The sequence below is a fragment of the Cygnus olor genome, chromosome 4, assembly GCF_009769625.2.
Source record: "Cygnus olor isolate bCygOlo1 chromosome 4, bCygOlo1.pri.v2, whole genome shotgun sequence".
NCBI lineage: Eukaryota > Metazoa > Chordata > Aves > Anseriformes > Anatidae > Cygnus > Cygnus olor.
The window spans coordinates 50,528,425-50,551,196 of record NC_049172.1 but is presented as its reverse complement, the minus strand read 5'-3'; the positions used below and the strand labels follow the sequence as shown (position 1 = coordinate 50,551,196).

Sequence of the window (22,772 nt, the reverse complement as noted above, 5' to 3'; positions counted from 1 at the left end):
CTTGGCATAAAATTCTTTCAACACTGAAGAAACTGACTTTACCAAAACTGACCAAATTTCCTTTGGTTCCCGCTTCCCCTACTGAAGTTCCATTTTCTGTCATGTTAAAATAAAAACTAGATTTCTGAGCAAAACACTCATTTAAGTAGCTATACAAATCATACACTGTACCCTGGCAACTATGGAAACAGAGATCATCATGGATTTTTTTTACAAGTAGTTAAAATTCATCTGAAAACACTTTAGCACTGATATTTAAGATCAGTAGCAGAGGAAAGTATTCCATTTTGGCTCTTACGTTGCATATAGGATTTATGTCCATGGATAGAAAAATCCCAAAGCATTAGAACTGGATAGAAGGGAATAATCCTATAGTCAGTTTGAAAGAGCCATTAAGTACTCTATTTTGATAAGAGATTTTTGATGTTTATCACACCTGATGGAAAACTGTAGAAGATGTGATTATGACTTCTGCCTCAATAAATGTCATGTCAAGGTAGCCAACTTTTTGGCATACTTTTAAGAACTTCATTTGGCTGAAGTGTTAAATAGTCGATAAAACAACCAAAATAAAAAATGAATCTTATAAGAAGCGTTTAGTGTGGAGTGTTGCGTTTGAAGCAGTGGCCATTTGGTCTAACCTGGTAAAGACCTGGCAACACAGAGATGTGTGATCCTCCTGTACTTGAAAAATACTTTCTGAACTGAACAAGTGATACTCTCCTGATTGATTCCTTTAGTTACATTCTTCAATAAATTGAAGAATAGTAGACAAGAATAACCACTGTGTGGCTTGTATTCTCCTGGTGACTTTCAGAGAAACCTTTTTAAGTGGTAGATTCAAACAGCACTTACAGATCTTACTGCAACACAAATTTGACCATGTTTTCTGCTTTAGAGTGCCCAGCAGGTTCATGGTATCCAGAGATACAGACGCATTGCTATGCTTAACCTTTTTTTTAATCCTTTTGGTACGTGCTTTGGGGAAGTTCATAGGTGGTATTGCTGGTTCTGTGGTGCCAGTCTTGGGGTTACTGTTGAAATACTGTGTGGTCTGGACAGGTCTCTGAATTCTGGAGAACTAAACATGAACTAACTGCATTCCCATATAGTTTATGTACAACTTAATTGTTCTTTCACCCTAAAAGACCACTGCAGGAGATACTCTTTGAATGCTGGCTGGTTTAGTTTTGTCTATATATATTAATACTCTCCCAGAGATTAGCTACAGTTCTTGGACAAAGGCTGGGAAGAAACCTAGGGAGAATGAGAACAAGGTTGTTTGGGTTGATTGATACTTAAAAACAGTAAAAATCAAAGGTAACTGCCTCAGAAGTTTCATTTTGTTATTTGGCTTTATATGTGGAAATCGTATTTGGATGGCTGCAGTGATGCAGTAGGCTCCTTAGCAGTAGCCAAGAGCAGTCTTTCTCTGTCAGTACTTTTATAAGCTAAGGACTTTTTTTTCTTCAGTGGGCACTTGCTGTTCTTGTAGCATCATTTTTTTCATTTTCCAAGGTAGACTGGTACACAGGCTTGCATCGAATATTCATTCAGACTGTAATCAAGGCAGCTGTGTTTTGTATACTCTCCCATTCAGGGATGCCTCTTTTCTTTATCACTAAATACAAAGTGGATGTTTTTTTGTAGCCCTTGATACTTGATGGTGTGCAGTGGTTTGCATGTAATTGCGTAGGCTGTACACTAAGATAGCTTAGCTTAGTCTTTTGAGTCACTTCCCTCTTCCTTCCCTAGGCTGAGCATGTTGAACAGAAGAGAGCAGGTGTAGCAATTCTAGATTTGATTTCTACTAGGAAAGTATTTGAAAAGACAATTAAATAAATTACAATATAAAAAAAAAAAGACAATAAAAAAGAAAAGACAATACAGTTGTACTTAGGAGACTCAGAAATCAGTTGGGAAACTCCCTGATGACAGAAGTGCACTGCTTGGATTGTATTGCAATTAAATCACGCTGAAGATATCATGTAGTATTATACTAATGTTTTGATGGTTCCCTTGTTATAATTTGTCACTTTCTTCTTCTTTTATACAGCTTTGAAGAGACAGAATTTGTACAGTAGCCCTTTCAGTGCGGTCAGTTACGCAAGCTCCTATAGCCCAAATACTAGTAGCCCCTACAGCAGTGGTTTCAACTCTCCCTCCTCAACACCAGTGAAATCTGCTTTAGTAAAACAGTTCATACCTTCTGGCACCTCAGGTAAGTGTGTGTGTGTCTGTGCGGAGGGGAGGTCCCTTCCTTTCAAAAATACGCGCTCAAATATATTGCATTTGCACAGAACTTTTGGAAGACACCAAAAAACTGTCAGTTTTCTGTAGGAAGTTTGCATCATGCAGTATTTAAACATTTTAGGAAAGGCATTTTTGTGGACCTTTTGGTGTGAGATATGTTTTAAATGTTTGGATGCGTATTAGCAGTAGACCAAAACTCTTGCTGTTGCTTCTGTGGAGTCCCAGCACACTTTTGAGGAGCTTCTAGAATTGGCCCTGCAGATGAGGGAGATATAAGTTGCATAGTACATGTTTAAATGTTACATGTTTGTGGTTGTAGTCTCTGCAATTGTGGTATTACTTACTCACTGAAATATTTGGTATGCAATGTATCCATCAGTACCTCTGAGATGTGAACAATGTAATCTAAGAAAGAAGCATATATTTCAGTTAAAGACCTTCCATGAAGCTTCGCAGGCATTACAATAAACAGTAACTTCTGGCAATGTTTTCTGCCTTTATTCTGCGCTATAGGTTCTTTCTTTGCAGTAGAAAAATCGATTCCTGGAACATATCTCTACAGTGAAGTCAGGATGTTGGCTTATATTTACTTTAAGTCACGTTAGTTTGCAGGGAAAACAAAAAAACATTACATTAACAGTCCCGCTACCCGTAGCTCACTGTGGACTTATAAAGAGAAGCCTGCACTACAATATACTCAGCAGCATCATTACCCAAGTTTTATTTTAATCTGTGTAGCTCTGGTCTGCATTTTGTGCTGTGTTTGCCTTCATGACAGAGAGAGAATGTAACCGGAAATGGGTTGTCAATCAGAAGGCAGCAAATGGGAAAGAGTTTTTCCAGTATGTTACAGTTTAGCAAAGGTGTGTGCTTATAACAAGTAGTATTTTTGGATAAACTATATTTTAAGCATTCAAAACAATCAATATTCATTGGGTCAGCAATTCCTCACTGTTCAAGAAAGATATACAAATAGTCAAACTTACGTCTTACACTGTAGTATGCAGAGACAAGACTTAAAGCGTAAATGAAACAGGTATGCAGTTGCTCTTTCTGCAAAAGCAGTACAAAAACTCCACAGCAGTTAAAAAACTTGGTACGGATGGACCAGATTATATGTCATTAATTTCTTCTGTCATCATTACAATGATTTTATATAAAATTACTCATTCTGTCTGCGTAAATTATATTTTCAGCCTAGATTTGCAGTCAAGTATTTCAAACGGTCTGTTAGCCTCAATGTGTTAGTCGTAATCTGTTCTCAGGTTGTCGGTTCTTTTAACAGGATATGCAGCTTGCTTTTTTTTTTGCCTTTTTTTTTTAAATAAATCTGTTACTCTATTTTCTTTCTATAGGTCACCTTAAAAGCTCAGCAGATAGGAATCCTCCACTAAGTCCACAGTCCTCTTTGGACAGTGAATTAAGTGCATCAGAGATGGATGAGGACTCTATTGGATCTAATTACAAGCTAAATGATGTTACAGATGTGCAAATTTTAGCACGAATGCAGGAAGAAAGTAAGTGTTCTGCATCCTGAAAACCAAGTGGGGCATTTGATATATTTTTTTTAATTGAATAACTGCAGTAGGACTTACTTAGCAGGAATGAGAAAGAGGTTAAGACTCTACTAGGGATGTACAAATGTGGTTTCTCCTGAGAAGGCTGGCTAAAGACTTCTGTCTCCAGGTTAAGGAAAGGAAGTTTCTGTGCAGAAATGTTCTTTAGGAACTGCGGACAAAATAAAGACTGGAGAGAGTATGAATTGAGTTTGTAGCGTATGGTATAGGGTAAAAGAATGGTTGTTAGACTACTGTCACCATTCTCCCCAGGAGATAAGTCTTTCCGATGTAATCCAATGCTGTTGACATCAGTCCTTACTCTGTGATTTAAATCGCCAAAATGTAAAGTCAATATGGCTAGACATATACAGAGGCGTTTTTCACAATTCTTTTTTTTTTTTTTAAGGTTCACTTGAGTCTTTGTCTGTTGTCTTGGTCTCTCTGAGACTGTAGAAAGTGATAGTAATTTTGGTTGTCTAACTTAGTGGTCTCCGAACATTTTTATTGCACACCCCTATCAGTAAAATTCTTGAGCACTCCCCATGTATATGTATTAATTTATAAATTATATACACGTACAGTAGTATATTATGTACATTATAAAATGTAGACAAAAATATACATTAAAAAGGATGATATAAAAATGATGCAAACACTAATTAAAAATATTATTTTATTTATTAATGGTACAAAAAATGATTTTTTTCCTTTACTACAGTGGATTGTCTTCTGTACCCCTGAGTTGTGTGCACACAACTTTGGAGGCCACTGGTTAACTGAACTCTGTTTTCTCGAGGGGGAGTTTGTCATGTAGGTGCTTTGTTACATTTCCTAATGCATTGCAAGAACCCTTTCATTGCAGTTGTTCTAGGATGTTACCTGATACCAAAATTAAGATGTGTCCTGTGATGTGAGTTTCCAGCCTTGGAGAGGAGATGAACAAGTAGACAGTAAACTATACTGATGGTTGCTGTAGTAGGAAAGGGGATGAGCTCACCTACTTATTTCAAGAGATTATAGGCTATTAGATAACTTTATTCGATGCTAATCTGGAATCAATTTTGTGCCTCAAATAAAAAGAGGGAAGATGAGCTGAATGTAAGTTTGAGCTCTGGGCAGATATCTGTATGTGCTGTCTCTAGTCTGAACCATTTGTGGGCAGACAAAAAGTAAACAATGTTCTCATTGTTGCCAGGCCTCCGGCAAGAGTATGCAGCAACTGCTTCTCGGCGTAGTTCCGGTTCTTCTTGCAATTCTACGAGGCGAGGCACACTCAGCGATCAGGAGCTTGATGCACAGAGTTTAGAAGATGAAGAAGATGGCATGCATCACGCAGTGCACCCTGCTGTTAACAGGTTCTCACCATCACCTCGTAGCTCTCCCTGGCCATCACCAAAACAATCTCCAAGGAATTCACCTCGTTCCCGATCGCCTGCTCGAAGTATAGAGTACAGTAGAGTGTCACCCCAGCCTATGATTAGCCGTTTACAGCAACCTCGTCTTTCACTTCAAGGCCATCCTACAGATTTGCAGACTAGTAATGTCAAAAGTGAAGGTAATAAGTTGTGTCTCAAATTCATTACACAATTAGTTAAAGTACTTGTGTAGTTCCTGTAAAGGATTTTGGTCAGTGTAAAGAGTTAAGACTATATGCCTGCATAATACCCTGGTTTAATCTCAGAGTTGTTTAAGAAAAAGCATACCAAGCAAAGCTTAAATTTTTGCTGGGTAACTCTTAATAGTCAGATGAGTTGATAGGCTTCTATTTATTTTAGATGTTATCCAGTCACTGAGTGTAATCAAGCTTTGTGGTGACTGAATTCTATCTGTGGCAGGAAAATGCACTAAAATAAAGCAGAACATAAGGGAAATGATCATTCACCAGGAGGGTTAGGCCTTGCAGATGACGGAATAAAACGCAGAGAGAATAACTGCAAAGATAAGGGTAACGTTGCAATTTGCACATGCCTTTAGCCTGTGATATAGCTGAATGCTTTCTTCTGACAGTGTAGGACTGTGAGCATTTTGAGCATGAACATGGTCTTAAAAATAGTAGTACTGTCTTTGTTAGATATTTTAAATATTTCAAAGCTGTGCAAACTGCCACAATAAAAATAAAACTTGCAGGAAACGTGACACAATTAGACTATATCTAACCTTAATCTATCTAATCGTTTTCCTATTTTAAGAAACGTGATTATCTGGCAAATAAAATCTTCAGAAATAATATTAATTTAGGTATTAAGAATACACCTTATTTATTCCTCTTTAAGGTAAGCTGGATGTAGAGTGTCTGACGAAGAGATGATGTAGAAATGTATTTTTAAACAGTTTATTTTCTATTTTTTCTCCACTGATACAGCAGAGGTCTATACCACTTACAGAATTCCACTGACAAGAAATTTTAAATTTTTAATTAGGAAATTAAGTGTGCTAGGCTAGAGCTTTTGGGGAAGATGATCCTGCAAATTTAATTAGTTGTTTAAGAATATCTTCGGAAGAGCTAACAGAAATCTCATCTAGTAATAGTAGTTTGAGGAAAATTTTAGGTATAAAGTAAATCAATCAACACAAAAGTTAGTAAACTGTGTTGGAGCTTAGTTGAGAATTCCTCCCCTGTTCTTTTCTAGGGCTTCATGAAAGTCTTAATGCATGCTAGATGAGCTACCACAAAAACATTCCATTAGAGGCAAGGTACCAAAAACTGGCGTCCCACTATCAGAGAGATTAAAATAGAGCGTGATCCTGTGTTTCTGAAACATTTCCAAGGAACCCTCGTGGAATGTTTTTTGTGCTGTTGGATGTTGCTTGGATATTCAGAGTTGATACACCAGCAACCTAAAAAAAGTTGAGATTTTTTTTCCTACTGTAGACTGGTTAGAGGGAGATTTAGATGTTCAAGATGCACCAACTGCAATGCAAACCAGTGCAAACTTCTAAGTGAAGAAAGTACACTTGTAAGAATACTCAGCCTATGAAGAGCTTACTTGTGTTTCATCTTCAGTGCTTGTGCGTGGTTAGAGTACTTCTTCCCCGCATCCCCCTTCATCATCAGGTTGGCCATCCATCATGCCTTGTCATCTGCACTCCTCTGTCCTGAAGTGTGTCATCAACCCAGCTCTGCATGGGTTGGACGTATGCAGAATGTCATTAGACTTGGGAGAAATTTAATGGCATCTTTGTGTATTCTGTGACTAATGGTACCAATTGTAGAAGATCCTTAAAGAATCAGTACTAGCTGAACAGATAGTCAAATGAGATGTGAAAGAAGAAGCGTAACGTTTCTTTAATTTTGAATGTTGTGTGTTGACAGTTTCTTTCCAAGTGCGTGTCGGTTATTGTTGTATAATATGCTATTGTGAGGCTAGGTAGTTCCAAATGTTGACTGAAAAATTACGGTATGTTTTTAATCTTCAGGCAAGCATTGTATATTATAATTTTATTGATGAAGACTTCGAGAAGTATGCCAACTGCAAGTTAGGTTTCTCTGTTGAATTGCTGTAATAGTAGAACAAACTGAGGAAATTATATGTAGACATGCTTCAATTTCAGAACATGCCATGACTGACTTTTTCACCACAAGTGAGAACTGTTCATTCTTCCTGTTTATATAAATGTTTTGTGTATGATGCATCTAAAGAACTATAATGTAACAAAATATGCATTTAAATTGCTGTGTAGTTTATATACCTAACTGTTCGTGTCACTTAGATTTTTGGTTTCAGCTATTGGTTAAGAGCTTGGACTTTGTCCAGCATTGACTACGTATCGTGATGTCGTTGTGTTGTTTCATACAGAAAAACTAAGGCGTAGTCTTCCAAACCTGTCCAGGACATCTAATATCCAAGCTGAGTCTGTGAAAAAACAGCAGAAGTGACCTCAAACTTCCAAGTGCCAAATGGAGGAATACCTCGCATTCAACCTCAAGCCTCAGCCAGTAAGTACTTTTGTGGCATTTCAGCGTATATGTTAGAATTGAGTGGTGGTACTGAGATGTTTTCCAGTGTCGTGGCACAGAGAAACACTGCATGCCACACTGGCAATGCTAATTTGATTTTAATCACATTTGTCTGGAAATTTCTTTTTTTGGTAAAAGAAATCAGGTACTGAATATATTCAAGGGATGTTTGGTCTCTAAAGTATCATTTGTACTGTCCTAAAGCATATACAAAAGCACTATAAAGAGTGTAAACATAGTAGTGTTAGACATTTCAGAAACCATTTATTTTCTGTGATTAACAGAAGGTATAATGCCTTATACTGTTGAATTTATTTTCAGACCACAAAATGTATCAGGCTACCAAAATACTCATCTAGGTTGGGTTTTGCTATTTTTAAGTAGTGAAACCTGATCTGAAATCATTCATGCAATTTTAACTCTCATTTGCAGTTTTCTATCTTCTGTTCTGTCACCTGACAATTCTGTGTTCAGATGCAGATTTTATTTTTTTCAAGTGGCAGTGTTTCTCGGTAAAGGTTTGGATGAACCTGCATCCTGTGAAACAAATTAGCCCAGTGCTGGGTTAGTGCATGCTAGTTTGTCTAAAGTGAACTGCTGATATGAGAATGCTGCTAATCTCTCAAGTCTCCTAACAACGGTGACCTTAAAGAAGCCAAAGCAAATGAAACTTAAATATTCAGTGCTTCTTTATATGTCAATATTGACAGTTCCTGTTGTTTAAATGTTTCCTGACCATTTTATTTTAAAACAAGTTTCAAAATGAATAGGACTGTGTGACATTTTCAAAGGAAGAACACGTTATGAATATCATTATTTGTAGAGCTTTGAACTACAGAAGTTCATCAGTAATCTAAATATTTGGCAAGTAATGTAAGATAATATCTGTGAATGAAAACTAATTTTATTTTACCCATTGAACAGTAAATGCATACTGGTGTACCAATTGGCCTTTTTAACTAGTCCTTTCAAAACAGTGGGCTAATACAACCAAATACAGTTAAGTACAGGATAAGGAATACGATCTTGCCAAAGACTATAAAATTTCTATCTTTGTAGTGACTCTGACAGGATGTAAGGGTTATGTGTCCCAAGTGTGTGATACTATAGCCAAATCTGCCCAGGTTGTATTTGGTGTTTTAAAACTGAGCGAACTTGAAAGGGGAAAGCAAAGAGGGCATCTTAGCTGGTCAGAAAGCTCTTCCAAAATTAAAAGTATATTCACAATGAAACTTCATGGAAAGATCAGACAGCAGAAGTCTTGATATCAGTATTAATTGAGTTACTGCATTGCAGGAGTGTGACTTATGTTTATACATATATAATTTTTTTTTCCAACTGCTGGATGGATTGAGAATCATGGAGACTATTAGGTAATTTGTTTGCTTTTTTATGGGAATCTTTCCCCAGATGTGAACCACTCTAGGCCAACTTACATTTCAATGTAAGTTAAGTATAATTTAACAAAGCGCAAGATTTCTAGCTTTTACAGTTTCCCTGCTCTTACAGATGTTTGTCAGAGTCTTGCTATTGACAATCGTAAACGGTTTGTGTATGAAGTCAATGAGTAAGTATCTTGCTTAGCCTGGATTAAAAAAATTTCCTCAAAACTGTACATTGTATTAAAAAAATACAGAATTGTGTCTTTTTTCCTGTATACTTTTTGGTTTTATTGGTTTTATATTTTGTCACCTTGCACAAAGCACTGTTAAATTGCAGCAAATTTTTGTTTTCCCTTGGCAATGACTTCCGGGTCTTGGGATTCAAAGCTTCTTCATACCTGCTAGTTTTGCATGAGCTACCTTTGCAAGGATGCTGGCTTGCCACCTGAGGTCACTACTTTTCTCTTGTCAAAGATCTGCTGTTCATAATTTACTTGCACATTTGCTGTGGCTGCAGTACTGAACTTGCTATGGTTGCTGGCATCAAAAATGAGTTAGGAATCCAGTAGTTTCTGTACAGACAATTCCTGTTATGGGTTACATAGGCAAATTGTACATGGCTGATTAAAGAGTAGAGGAAAGATACTTATAGTACATACATTGTAAAGGTGAAGACATTTGGTATTACAACTTTTAGCTGTAATTTAGTGAAAAATCCAAATTCTCTTTGAAAAGGGATTGACTGACGTGAATTACATATTAGTTATAACTATTAGAATCTCTCTTTACATCTGGTTCACCGTGCAGTTATGCAGAAAGGAATTTCTGAATATGAAAGCTGATAATATTTTTCACCTTAAACACTGGAAGGTATGGTAATACTTGCATTCTCCAAGGAACAGGTATCTTTTAGACTTTAATGTGTTACAGATTGGAGAAGTCTCTATGTTTACGGTACTACACCACATAGATTGTGCAAAGCTATCGAACTTCAAGGTGGCTTCCACGTAGGAGCTACGTGCTTTGTTGTGGCTTTGTGTGTGCACGATACTTCTGTATTTAACTAGCATTTATTAGCACAGGGGATGTGAAATCCTAAAGCAGAATTAAATATAATGCTTTTTCAAAGAGCTAAGCTGTAGATTGTACAAATTATTAGTAAAGTCACTGTAATCTGCTTGCCAAGATCCAGCTGCTTGGCATATTCAGAATAAAAGAATGAAAGTGATTGTTCTAAGGAACCAGTATTCCAGTTCAGTTAATCAGAAATAAGCATAACTACATATATTCAGCTTGCACCGTTTGTGACAGGTAATATAATAGCATACAGAGTCAGTTCAAGAGCAGCAAATAGTGTGGATGAACATGCACTCCATGCTTACCTCAAACTGCATGTTTCGCAGCCTTACTCAAATTGCCCTGCCTGAAGTTCTTTTTGGTGGTGTAGTGCTCATAATTGCTTAGCTGTTGAGGGCTTTCTTGGCGTCTCCATTCAGAAGGAAGGAATTTTATATATATATTTAAAGTCTTTCCATATCATCCTGCATCTCTGACTTGCAAGGAGTGTAAGTAATGATGGGGGAAGGAACTTAGTGCCATATACTGTAGCATATTTAAATCCAATTGAATGACTTAAGGAGAAACTAAATTCAAGATCATAAATATTGAAGGAAGAAGCTGTTCTTGATTTGTGTGGTGAACAAAAAAAATTTTCAGTAAAAATGGTGTTATGGAGTACTTGTGCACAGAAAACTCCGGCCAGTGGTAAGCTTCACTAAATTCCTTTAAGAAAACAAGGTCTAGGAAGTGTCATTTTTTAAACATCTTACTGCCTTTAATTGGCTGCTTATGGGTAGGCCTTAAAAAAAAAGTTTATGACAAGACCATGTGCCAGAAGTGAATGAGAACTGGATATGCTTCTTGCTTTGTTGCATTTAGATTCTAGTAGTGGAATGATTTTTTTTTCTTAATAGCCACAGGCAGCATTTTATCATGTTTATAGATACGTTTATTCCTTTTTGCTGTTGTTGAAAACGACCAGGTTTTAGTTAGTTATTAAGATCAACATGAATAGACTACTTAGATTTTCAGAATGAAAGTAAAACACACGAAATTCTTTTATAGCTCACAAAATATTGCAAATTTGCAATACTGACTGAAGGATAGGAAAGGTGGTGGCAATTATATACTATCAAGTTTAGAAAAGAAGGATTAATTAATATTATTAGGATTCTGTTTGTTCCTTCTCCTGCCTTCTTTATAGCATTCACCAGTTGGTGATGGGAATACTGAGCTTCCTTGCTCAGGTTAGGCTCTTCGTGCACAGCTGTTCCCACTATCTTTCTTCCCTCCCACTGTGGAATAAGCCTTATTAGTGTAAACAGTTAAAAACAAAACAAAAACAAAACAACAAAAAAAAACACTGTACCCTGAGGTAAGCAGAGGTGATTTTTTTCATACATTATGATTTTAACAAGCCTTGTGTAGGCACAGCTTTATTTCATTGACTGCTTTCCTTCTTCCCTCCTTAAATGTGCTGCAGTGAAAATATGCTGAATCGATGCGTTCCTTCTGGCAATAGATAGTTCTCTCTTTGCCAAGATTCTGCGGCTCGTGGAACATTGGCTTCTCTCTTGGTAACTGGTAGGTAGTGAGGATGTTTCAAGGCAGCATTGGACCTTGAGCAGTACTAGAAAAAAAGACAGGACATAGCAGCAATTAAAACATTTTGGCACACTGTCCACATGTTGGCAGCTGCTGATTCTCAGTTTTATGTCTTCAAGTTTGAGTTCTCTTGTGTACCATTAGATAAAAAAAAATGGCAGACATCTCTCCGAATGGCTTATGTTTGCTATAGCTTTCTGATGTGATCACATTCATAATAAGATGTGTTTTTGTATAGTGTTAGATGTTTTTGGAAAACTACTTTAAAATGAAAAGTTTAATCTTGCTAGTTCAAGTATGACACTTTAATTTTCATCTTTTTTAATCTAATCTTGCACTCATATTGCTGTAGCATGTTTGCTAGGTGGCTTGTCCTCCCTTTGGTGTAATTTTTTTATTTTTTTAAATTTTTTTTTTTGGCCTTTCTGGGCTTTTGCCCTGCAAGAAGCTTTACTCTTACAGAATCTGCGCATTTCGCACTGCAAAATTTCTGACACGCTCCTCTGTACTCTTTGCCATTAAGAGCAAGCACCATTTAAAAACAAAGCAGCACTTCCAGTGTCATAACAGCTTTTTGAGTGTTTTACTCACTCTGTTCCTTGATGCTTCACAAGTGGATGCCATTTTGAAATTCCCAGTAAATTTAGTTTCTTATCTTAGACAAATATAACACTTCTTGTCTTTCAACAGCTCTGCAAAGGCAGAAAAAATTTGCCTCGTGCTGCCTTCAAAACCAAACAGTTTCTTCAAACTCCATCTACAAAAGGAGGTAATTAACTTACAGCCTCTTATCAAGCTCCAGCAGATCTCAGATAACGTTCACCTGCATTGAATCGCACACATTCTAGATTAATGGTTGCTGTTGCATGTTAAGATTAACTAGTGGATCTTGCTGTATCAAAGTATCTAACTTTTTGGTCTAAACATTAAAATACGTCCCTGGATCATGTAGGGAAAGAAAAAACTCTGGGGATAAAATCCAAGGATTGGTGACTTCTAGCATTAATCAGTAAATCTGGATTATAACAAATAGAATTCTGAATCCATATTCACAGGGGCTACGTTCAGATTTTTGTTGTTGTTGTTGTTTTAACATAAAGTTGAAAAAAAAAACTTGTAAAAAATCTGTTCTGATTCTGAAACATATTCAGGCAAATGAAATATCCTTCTTTACTTTGCACTGGGAAACAAATGCTAGCAACTTCATCTTGAGCATATAATGTTGAGTTTTGTGCCCCTGTGCACACGTGCTTGTGCTTCGCTTTTCCTCTCAAACTGGATGATTATCCCCAACATACAATAATTTAGATTTTTCTCTCAAGGAATTGGAGTCTATTGTATATAATATCCCAGTTTGCTAATGGCTGAAGTTGACTTATTTTTGAGAAGAGTACACGATCCAGTTAGACAAGTTTTAACTGATTTGTAATTAATGCTGGCCGCATCGTATGTGACAATCCCTCAATTTCACTGCCAAGATAAAAGCAAGTTCATGGGTTTGGTTTCAAGTGTAGTTGTCCTGTTGCCTATTTACAAGCTTAGATTACTTCATTTTAAAAATATTTCATTTGGGACCAATTCATTTTATATATATATGTTAGAATCTCTTAAAATATGTGAGAATCCTTCATGCACATACTGAAGGTGGATAATAAAAACCTTTCAGTGCTTTAACAGTTGCTAACTTCTTCAAGTCAACTTCATTCCATGCAGAAAGTTTTATTGCCCTGTCTTCCCCTGAAATAACAAAGTATAATGACTTTGAAACAGATTCACTGGCTAATAGGAGGTCTCTAACGGTCTTCACGACATTTCTTCCAAATGCAGAAAATTTGTTTCACTATTCTGCTTTGGCACATGACCATCATCTCTATTCCTTTGCAAATCTTTTTGCGATGTCTTTCCAGTTGCCATGCCTTTGCCGTCAGCTGGTTATCTTGAAACACTTACAATGTTGATGGCCTAGTCTGGAGCTGTTGAAATGTACATAAATTTACTTGTCTTTGAGTTTATACTATTTTCAAGAATTTATTATACCTTAAAGAGGGAGGAACAGAACCCATTCCACTGTCAGTTACATGTTCCAGTTTGTCATGAGTCACTGAAAATAAGGACCCAACATGGCCTTTTCAGCTATTTGCTGTTTATAGTCCTTGATACGTTGATTTTCTTGTTTCTCATCTAAGCAGGAGATTCTTGGGATTATGGAAGCATTATTCAGAAATGAAACAACTTTCAAAAGACTAGATTACTATGAGCATAATTTTGTTACCAGTCTGAATCATTTCATAACAATGGTTACTATTAAACAACTGCACCTGAATGATTCTGGTTTCAAGTTGTGGTGCAATCCAGATGATTGTAGCCTCACAGAATCCGACTTTTGTCAGCTGGGGATCACTTGCTCCCTGCCCGCAATCAAGGACGGAATCGCAAGAGGGTGGGAAGTCTAACTGTTGTGACTGCACAGTGCCGCTGAGTTTTTATTATTGCCACAGGTTTTATGTAGCTGGTTCTAGTTAGTTTATTTTCTAAGGGGATGGAGTTGTATAGTGTTGTTAAACACTACCCTTACATGTTTTTATTAAACATCTACCAGTTCAATACTGCAGATGGCTATACAACATCAAATGGATTTGACTAAGGCAGTACCTCACTCTTTTTTAATCCTCTCTGACAATAGGCCAAATCATGTTTTATTAAATATCCAAACTGCTCCAAGAAAAAAGATTTCACATGCAGAGCAAAATTATTAGGCAGTTGCCAATGATTGCATCATGTAGACTGCTTTGGAGATCACTGCACATTGGAAGACAATTAATTCCTTTATGTAAAAGGATGAATACAGCTCTCAGCAATGCCTGCAATGCTTGTGCTGACAGGAAGCATCTTATGAACTGACAGCTCAAGTTGGAAGCGTGGTAAATATGGTCAACACTGGGGCAACAAGAGAACTAATTTGCTGGATACTTGCTTTCACTGGAAAAGTGACAGACTTCTTCAGTTTTCAGGTTTTCCTACTTGTATTCGTACCTTAAACCTATTCCCCATGGTGAAGGTTAGTGCCTGACTCTCATTAGCAGCTCAAAGCTGAAGTCAGTTTTTACAGGCTGGCATTGTTCAGCAGGTCAGTTGCTAGCATGGTGCTATATGTGTATTCCAGGAAGTATGGTGATGAGAAAATTAGTGGTAAAGCTCCCTATGTTTAGACTGTTGAATCACTTGGAAATTGCAGATTTGATTAACACACCAGTGTTACAGGCAATTTCACATTTACAACAAAACTTCTAATATGTCATCTGTCCTAGTCCTAGGAGTACTTTGCCACCGTTCTTGTCCGGTCATTCTGATGTTAGCGCTTTCCGTAATCCATCATCTGGCTTTACACCAAGGCTTTTGTTTTAAGGGTTTTTATTTATTCTCCTTGCTACTTACCAATTGTCATGTACTGTTGACATCTCTACCACCTTTTTTGTCAGCTTTTCCCATGTGCGGCTTCATGCTATGTTTGATTTCGCTGTCGGTGGAAAGGCCCTCTTGGATAATCCAGTAAGGAATTGAATCCAATTCACATCTATAATGAGGCACATATTAATCTTCCCGGACATCCCCTAACAGGGATAGCTTCAAAATACAACCTGAAAATACTGCTTCCTCTGTACCCCATTTAGGATTTGTGTTCTTGACACTAGTCACTAGTCTCTTTTTTTCTTACTCCTCTTGTTCTTAGTAGATCTGTCTTGTAAAATGATAGTAAATGCTACATGAAGGACCATCTTCTTTATGTACAACATCTGTCAAAGAGGAAATCAGCTTTGTTTCTGTGTAAAGAAGTTTATTTCGTAGAAGAAAAACAGTACATGCGAGGTCACTTAATGTAGATGTGGTTTTGTTTTTTCCTGATTGATTTGATTGTCCAACTGTTACTGAATCCCACCAAAATCCTAATCAGCTTGAAAAGCTGGTGAAATTCCATTAAGAAGATGGATTAGTTCAAGTATTCTGTTTATTGATAAATTTTGCATATTTTGAAAATATTTTGGATACTCATAAAGAACTGTGCTGAAGATTTGGCACTACCAAAGGACTTGAATATTCTCTTAGTCAGTATTTTGCTGTGAGGATCAATTGTCATTCATTGCCAGCTGTCTATTAAAATTCATAAGTAATTCCTGTGATATAATAATAAGAACTCTTGCTATTGATGGAGTGAAATAGATACGTTGTACAAAATAAAATGTCAGTGGCATACGTTTGTGTGTGCACCTTGTATGAAGGGCTTGCACAGACAGTATGCTGTCTAGTAGGTCTAACCCTATAAATGGGTTTTTACTGGCTTATTAACCTTTCCAAGGAAGGACTTGGTAAAGACTTGCATTTTACATACTAACTCAGACACAAAGTATTTGAATTCAGCTATTAGTTATACTGATAATTCAGATAATGTTTATAAGAAGAGGAAGGCTCTAAGTTGTCACAGTTGTCTGATACAAGTTTCGTAGCTGCATCTTAGTTCTTTGATTTGGGGAGTTGGCTGACCTTTTTTTTCCACCTTTGAAGAGTAGATCTTGAACTTGACCATATCATGAGGTGAATCCCAATGCAGTGGACCTGGTCGAAGAAGAGCATCAAAGAAACTTTAAGATGCCCTACTCTCTGAGCTTCATCGCTGCAATTGATGAAGCAGAAATACGCATAAAAATGTCACATTAGAATCCTGTATTCTTGAATGTGTTGTTTTAGGGAAGGAAATTAAGTACACGTTTCTGAAGCAGCTAAATTTCTTATTAACAAATAAGTTCACCTCTGTTTCTTTTGACTCGATGGTTATAATGGTTAGAGCCTTAGCATTACTTACAAATCCAGATAAATATTCATAGGAGGTAAATGGAGCGTTAGAATTATACTGTCAAAAACACATGACAAAGAGGACATCTGAATTCCTGTTTCTCATTGCTGCTTGATTGGCTGTACTCCATTACACATTCCATGTTGTTTGAATTTTCACATAAAATCATTTCCTGTTTTTAATTTCAGCTATACGGTAAGTTAAGCTTGAAAGTAACTTCTGTATTTTATTTTCCAGTACCTTCTTCAAGTAAATTCCGCTCCCCTGCAGCACCATCTCCCCTAGCTCTCCGACAACCAGTGAAAGCATTTAGTAACCATGGACCCAGTTCTGTTGCTTCTCCAGAAGCCACACAGCTGACGCACAGCAGTTCTTCACCAGGGCCTCTTGGGGCTCAGAGTTCAGGCTTGCCAAGCCCTGCCAGCAGTATTAACAGCACTACTCTTACCAGACCGGCAGGGACAGCAGGGATGAGGAGTGGTTTACCCAGACCCAGTGCCCCTTCTACGGGGGGCATCCCAGTGCCTCGTAGCAAACTTGCACAGCCTGTTCGCAGGTGAGTATGTGAAAGGCAGTCTTGATGTGAAGTTTTCATATTGTACTTTGTACACTGTGTATGTCTGCTGGTCCTTCCTGCGGTTCTTACTTGGGTCTCAAGGTCTTCAGAAATGATGGAAATGGAGACCTCCATGTGGACCATTTGCATGTGTTTCCAAAATAGAGTTGAAGCAAAACTGAGAGAAAAAGACTCTTGAATTAGAATGTAAAGATGAACGAGTGAAGCTGAAATGAATAACAAAAGATACCAAACTAAGTAAATAAGTGTCGTAGTCTGGGCTGAGAAGGCAATAAGCAATTGTTCTTGTGGTAAAAAAATTAGCAAAATGTAGCTGGCAAGTGAAAATCCATTTGTACCACTGAGTGACACATCCTGAAGTCAGAATTGTTGAAGTTCTTCTTGTAATCCATTTGTCAAGCAATGACACCACAGTAGAACAGTTTCTCTCCTTGGGCAGCTAGAAACTTTGGGAAGGAAGACATGTTAAGGACAGAGGGGGCATTCATAGTATTCTAAACTTACCGTAAATATCAGTGCAGCTAAGCCACAGAACAAACGAGAGTTTCCACCTCAAATGTAACCTCTGTGCTAGCACCCTGCAGTAGAAGTTGCTTAATGGCAGAGTTTTGGAAAGCAACCACAGGAGAAACTACTTATTAGCTGGAAAGTCTACACAGTTTGTCTTCAGGAGAATAGAAGGTAGTGGTGCACTTAGAATGGCTCTTAATGCCACGCTAGTGTGCATTGTCACTGAAGGTGTCAAGTGGAAGCCATCTGATGTAAGGAAGCAGTCATCCATGAGGAATATTGAGAATCCCCTTAAACGGAAAGGATAAACACTTGGTCTCCAGTATTATAGAAAAGATGAGGCATCCATAAATAGCAAAGTGGGGGAATTTTGTTCTGCAGTAAGTGCTGGGCAGGGGAACAACAAGTGACTCTCACAGTATTGACTGTTTTGCACTCTTGTCAGCAGTGTGAAACTTCATGTAATAAACAGCAGTTGTTTTTGACAGGAAATTCGTAACGTGCAAAGCGTGGTTGTCCAAATCGCAACTGGTCTGAGAAGTGTTTCACTTATTACACAGCTATTGTTTTGGAAAGTTTAGGTATACAGAATACCATATCTATACATGATGCAGTAATGAAGTATCTATGAACTTCAAAATTTTGATGTAAGCAAAATGTAATACTATGATATTCTAAAAGAGGATTTCCCTGTTTATACATCATGGAAAAAAATGTCTATTTTTAAATGGCAGGAAATCAATCAGTAAAGTTTTCTATCTTGTTATGCATGTGTTTATCTGATGTAGTAATTGTCAAGACATAATACATAAACTGAAAATGCTTTGGGGTTTATGTTAAGTAAACTATTGCAGAGAAGCAAATGAACAAAGTGTATTTTATTTACAAAATGTTTAAGTTCTTATGTGTTATAGATGGAGACTTCAGCAGTTACGTATGAAACTAAAAGATATCTCATTTTATTTTAGATCATTACCCACTCCTAAAACCTATGGTAACATGAAAGACGAAAGCTGGAAAGATGGCTGCTATTGAACTGCAAAGTGTAATGCAGAGTTCCAGTGCTCATGGATGCTTCCTCACCAGACTAACAGACAGCTTGATTATACAGACTGTTCAGATGTGACTTTTGGGATTTGTAAAAATTCCAGACCTCTCTGTCTCTAATTAGCACAAACTGGCAGAGATTATAAAGCAGCACTTTAATGACATCTAACATCAGATGTTTGGTGATCATACAATCACTTTCACATTAAATTGCTCTCAGTTCTGTTGTTGGTTTTTGTTTTTTTGCTTGCTTGCTAAAAATATATCAATTTGAGCATTTATGACAGTGGCCAATGTCTGGGCAAAAACCTAACGAATGCCAAAGAAATGCCCATCTTGAAAAACAGCAAGTGTAACAGTCAACTTAGATTGTCCAAAACTTCATTTTTTACTCTTTTAAATCAGCAAAATGATTGGTAAATATGTACTATTAAAACAAGACCACATTAATCAGAGTGGGTATTCTGACTGCAGACTGCTACAGTGCTAACAAAACATTGCTTTTCACAATTGTTTGAGATTCTCATTGGGGAAAGTGGTACGTACATCCTTCAGAAAGAATCAGAAGTTACTCTGGAGGCTTAGGTAGAACAGTAAATAGTAGCCATGGCTTTTATTAACATTGAAGGTTTGAATGTAGCAGACGTACACAAACACAATAGTATAGATTGCATCTTTCCGACGTTGATTTATCAGCTTTACATGCTCTTATATGTTTGATTGCCAAAAGGGCTTCGTATCAGTTGTACAATCTTTCTAACCTTAACGTTTCTGGCTCAGGAAAGATGGCCTTTGCTATTGTAGCCACATTTTTAACACATGGCATGCTATTTGGGGAAAACTTTTTTTTTATAGCAGGTTTCCTTGAAAAGGAAAGAGCAAGTAGTAATGTTAATTTGTTCTAATACCACACCACTATGCTTGCAGCCTGGAACACAACTGTAAATGCTGGTAGTTATGGAGAAGGAAACACAACTATGCACTTGTAACATACAAATTTTAAGGTAATGAGTTGACTTTTGATGCCAAATGATATTCATTTAGGTGATGTTCCATGGTATGAGGGAGTTTTCTGTATCCTATTTTTTTACTTTCATCCATTTCTTAAATTGGTTTATTTTAAATTGTAAATATTTTTACAGAAGATATTGCCCATGTAAGTGTGTTTAAATATGTACTTTGCCTTACATATGTGTATCTTACATTACTGGTAACAGAGTATGAAACCTGCTATGTCTGTTTACAAGCTATTAAATTCCTCCCGTGGCTCTGACTTATTCTAACACTCACGTTTTGCTCAAAGCAACTCATTCATATAATTACCATTTGAACCATTGTTTTCTGTTCCGGAAGACATCATGCAAACATTTGTAACAAAAGTTGTATTGGGTGGGACTAGTTAAATGGAAGGGATTTTGTTTGAAGCTTTTTCAGTATTTTGGATGTACAGTTGATGAAGTAACAGAATGTGAATGGTACCCTTTGTGCAATGACTGACAAACACTAAAAGTTGGATTGGACGGTAGGTAGCCTTCAGCCCCGTTAGTATCTGAGGTTGGAACTGCAGGTGTATTTTGACTCCCACCACTAAGAGGATAACTAACCCTGAAATTCTGGCACTTGAATTTTAGGCTAGCATTAGCATATTCCTGGATGAAAAGCCATGCAATACTACTTGAGTTGGAAGAAGCCAAATAGGAAGGAGTGAAGACTGATTTGCAGCTCTAATTACTCCAGCAGCTGTAGGCAAGTTTTGGATTGATGAGCGACTTCACTCTCCAGACCAAGATCTGTGCTGAGACTTTGAAGTCGGGGTATCAAATATACTGTAATTCAGTAAGATTTCAGCAGAAGTAAAGAAACTACCTTGCACCAGTAGACCACCCCTAGGCACTTATCTAACCTCGTGTCACTTGGCGGCGCAGGTAATGGACGTTAGTCAGTATCATGTAACTAGTAAGCAGAAGAGATCAAATGCTCCTATTCCCATAAAAGGCTGAATTCTAACATTTCAGCTTTTATAAAGCAATGCTGCAGTCTTCATTGACAAAAAAATGACATTTTAATTGGTGGATTTTATTAAACGCTTAATAGACGTTTAAATTTTGAGATTCAGTTCAGATGGCAATATTGGGGTTTTACCATGGCTGCATCAACTGTTGTAATACGTTTCCTTAAGTTATAGTAATTCATCACTTGGTAAGTTCAGCTTCAGTTCTGTAAGCATTCTTTTCTCTGCCGTTCTACCTCCCCCTGGAATACAGCTAACGACTTCCTGAAAAAACCAGACTATCTGTTCACTAGAAAGCCTTGTGCATTACCAGTTTATTGATATCAGGAAATCATGGGGCTCTGTGTTAGAGATTACTGCAGAAAGTGTGGAAATATGGATTTGATAAACTAGTGCCATATGATTTACTTACTTATGTTGGATATAGTAGTAAGGTTTTATGAATGTGGATTACTTTGTGTGCCAACAGCTCGGAATTGTTGTATGTATGTAGGCAGAAAGACTTGTTCTGCTTCCAAAGTTATTTAATTTTTTTTGTGTTTGAATGTTTTTGTAAGTGTTTAAAAGTGTAAAAATATATATAAATATTCTTACCACAAAATACTTCCTGGGTCATTATTTTTTCACAACAAACTGTTCATAAAATCTTTTACATATTTAGAGGGTATTGTTTTAACAGATTTGGGCTTTTTTTATTGTTAGTCTGCTTTTCAAGCACTGTGCTCATTTGTTTCAATACTTACCACATTAGCTACTGCCCCCTGCAATTCATGAAGAGAGTATAATGCTGTATTTGCATTCTGTGATTCATGGGTAGATTGAAGTACTTGTGTTGTGCACAGAGGCCTCTGCTCTGGAAGGACACCACGTAATTCAAGTAACATGAAAAACTATATTCTGAATTTTCACGCCAGTGATTATTTGTGTAAATGTCCAAGTATAGAGCAGTGCTGGCCAACACATCTTCTTATCTTCAAGATGTTTGCTTTGTGTTGGTGACTTTGTGTAATATGCATTTGCCACAAAGCAATGTAAGCGATAGTTTGCATGTTCTGCCGCACATCTGAGTCATCAGTTACTGCCTTTGTATTGAAGGTAGTTCATTGCTCATCTCTTCTACCACTGCAGTAGGTTGGAAATCTTTGAACTTCACAGTTCAGAAATTACATAACCCCGTGAAGTAAGGTGACTGGAATAACTGATCTACAGGCTTTCCACAGACTTTTAAAATGCAGGTCATTACAGGGGAGATGCTATGTAACAAATCTGTAGCAATAGCACAGCTGTCAGGTTTGGTAAACCTGTTTCCCTAGTATGAATGCAACCTCTTTGTCATGAGGCATTAGTATGGTTAAGCTAGCTTTACTTCTAGGTTGGGTGTGTGTAATGGTAAATCTGTTTAACACAAATTCAGTGAGGCCCACTGTTAGTGTTTATCCCAGGTAGTCCACTATTTGTATATTATTTTTTTACTTATTAATTAGAAGAAGTGTGAGAGATGAGATTTCTTTAAAAAAAAAAAAAAAGCTGTATTGGCCATTCTCTAGTACGAGGACTGACACCTACAGGTAGGCCGTCTGTAGTCTCATTTCAGGAAGATGAGGCTGGGGATGAGCACCCCTGGAGTATACGTGTTTTATATAGACCTTCAGCATAGCAAAGATGCTTTCTCCTCAGAGAGTCTTCTGTTTATTCCTGAACTGAAAGGAGCAAAGATTCCTTTGGGCTCACTTTCCCTAGAATTGTTTTATAATGGTATTTTCAGCCCTGGTATGTCATACAATTATGCTGTGCATCACTGTTCTCCACATTAGATGATCAGCTCAGCTGTGACTACATTAAGCACTTGCAGGACACAAAACTCAATGGAGTGATTGAACCAAGTTCCAGATCTCAGCAGGGTTAAAGGCACAGGTGGCTCAAATGGTTCCCTAACAGCAAAGTGATTTATCAGCATAGTGC

The 22,772-nt window shown here is 37.2% G+C and overlaps 1 protein-coding gene across 1 annotated transcript in view; it reads left to right on the top strand.

Annotated features, from left to right (window-relative positions):
- SLAIN2 (SLAIN motif family member 2) overlaps window positions 1–21,413 on the top strand; it is a 35,882-nt gene extending 14,469 nt beyond the window's left edge. The window contains 7 exon segments of the mRNA XM_040555377.1: window positions 2,057–2,221; window positions 3,609–3,770; window positions 5,008–5,367; window positions 7,610–7,686; window positions 7,689–7,749; window positions 16,903–17,221; window positions 18,721–21,413. Coding sequence (XP_040411311.1) covers window positions 2,057–2,221; window positions 3,609–3,770; window positions 5,008–5,367; window positions 7,610–7,686; window positions 7,689–7,749; window positions 16,903–17,221; window positions 18,721–18,787 — 1,211 coding nt within the window. The 3' untranslated portion in view covers window positions 18,788–21,413.
- Window positions 21,414–22,772: the final 1,359 nt, after the last annotated feature.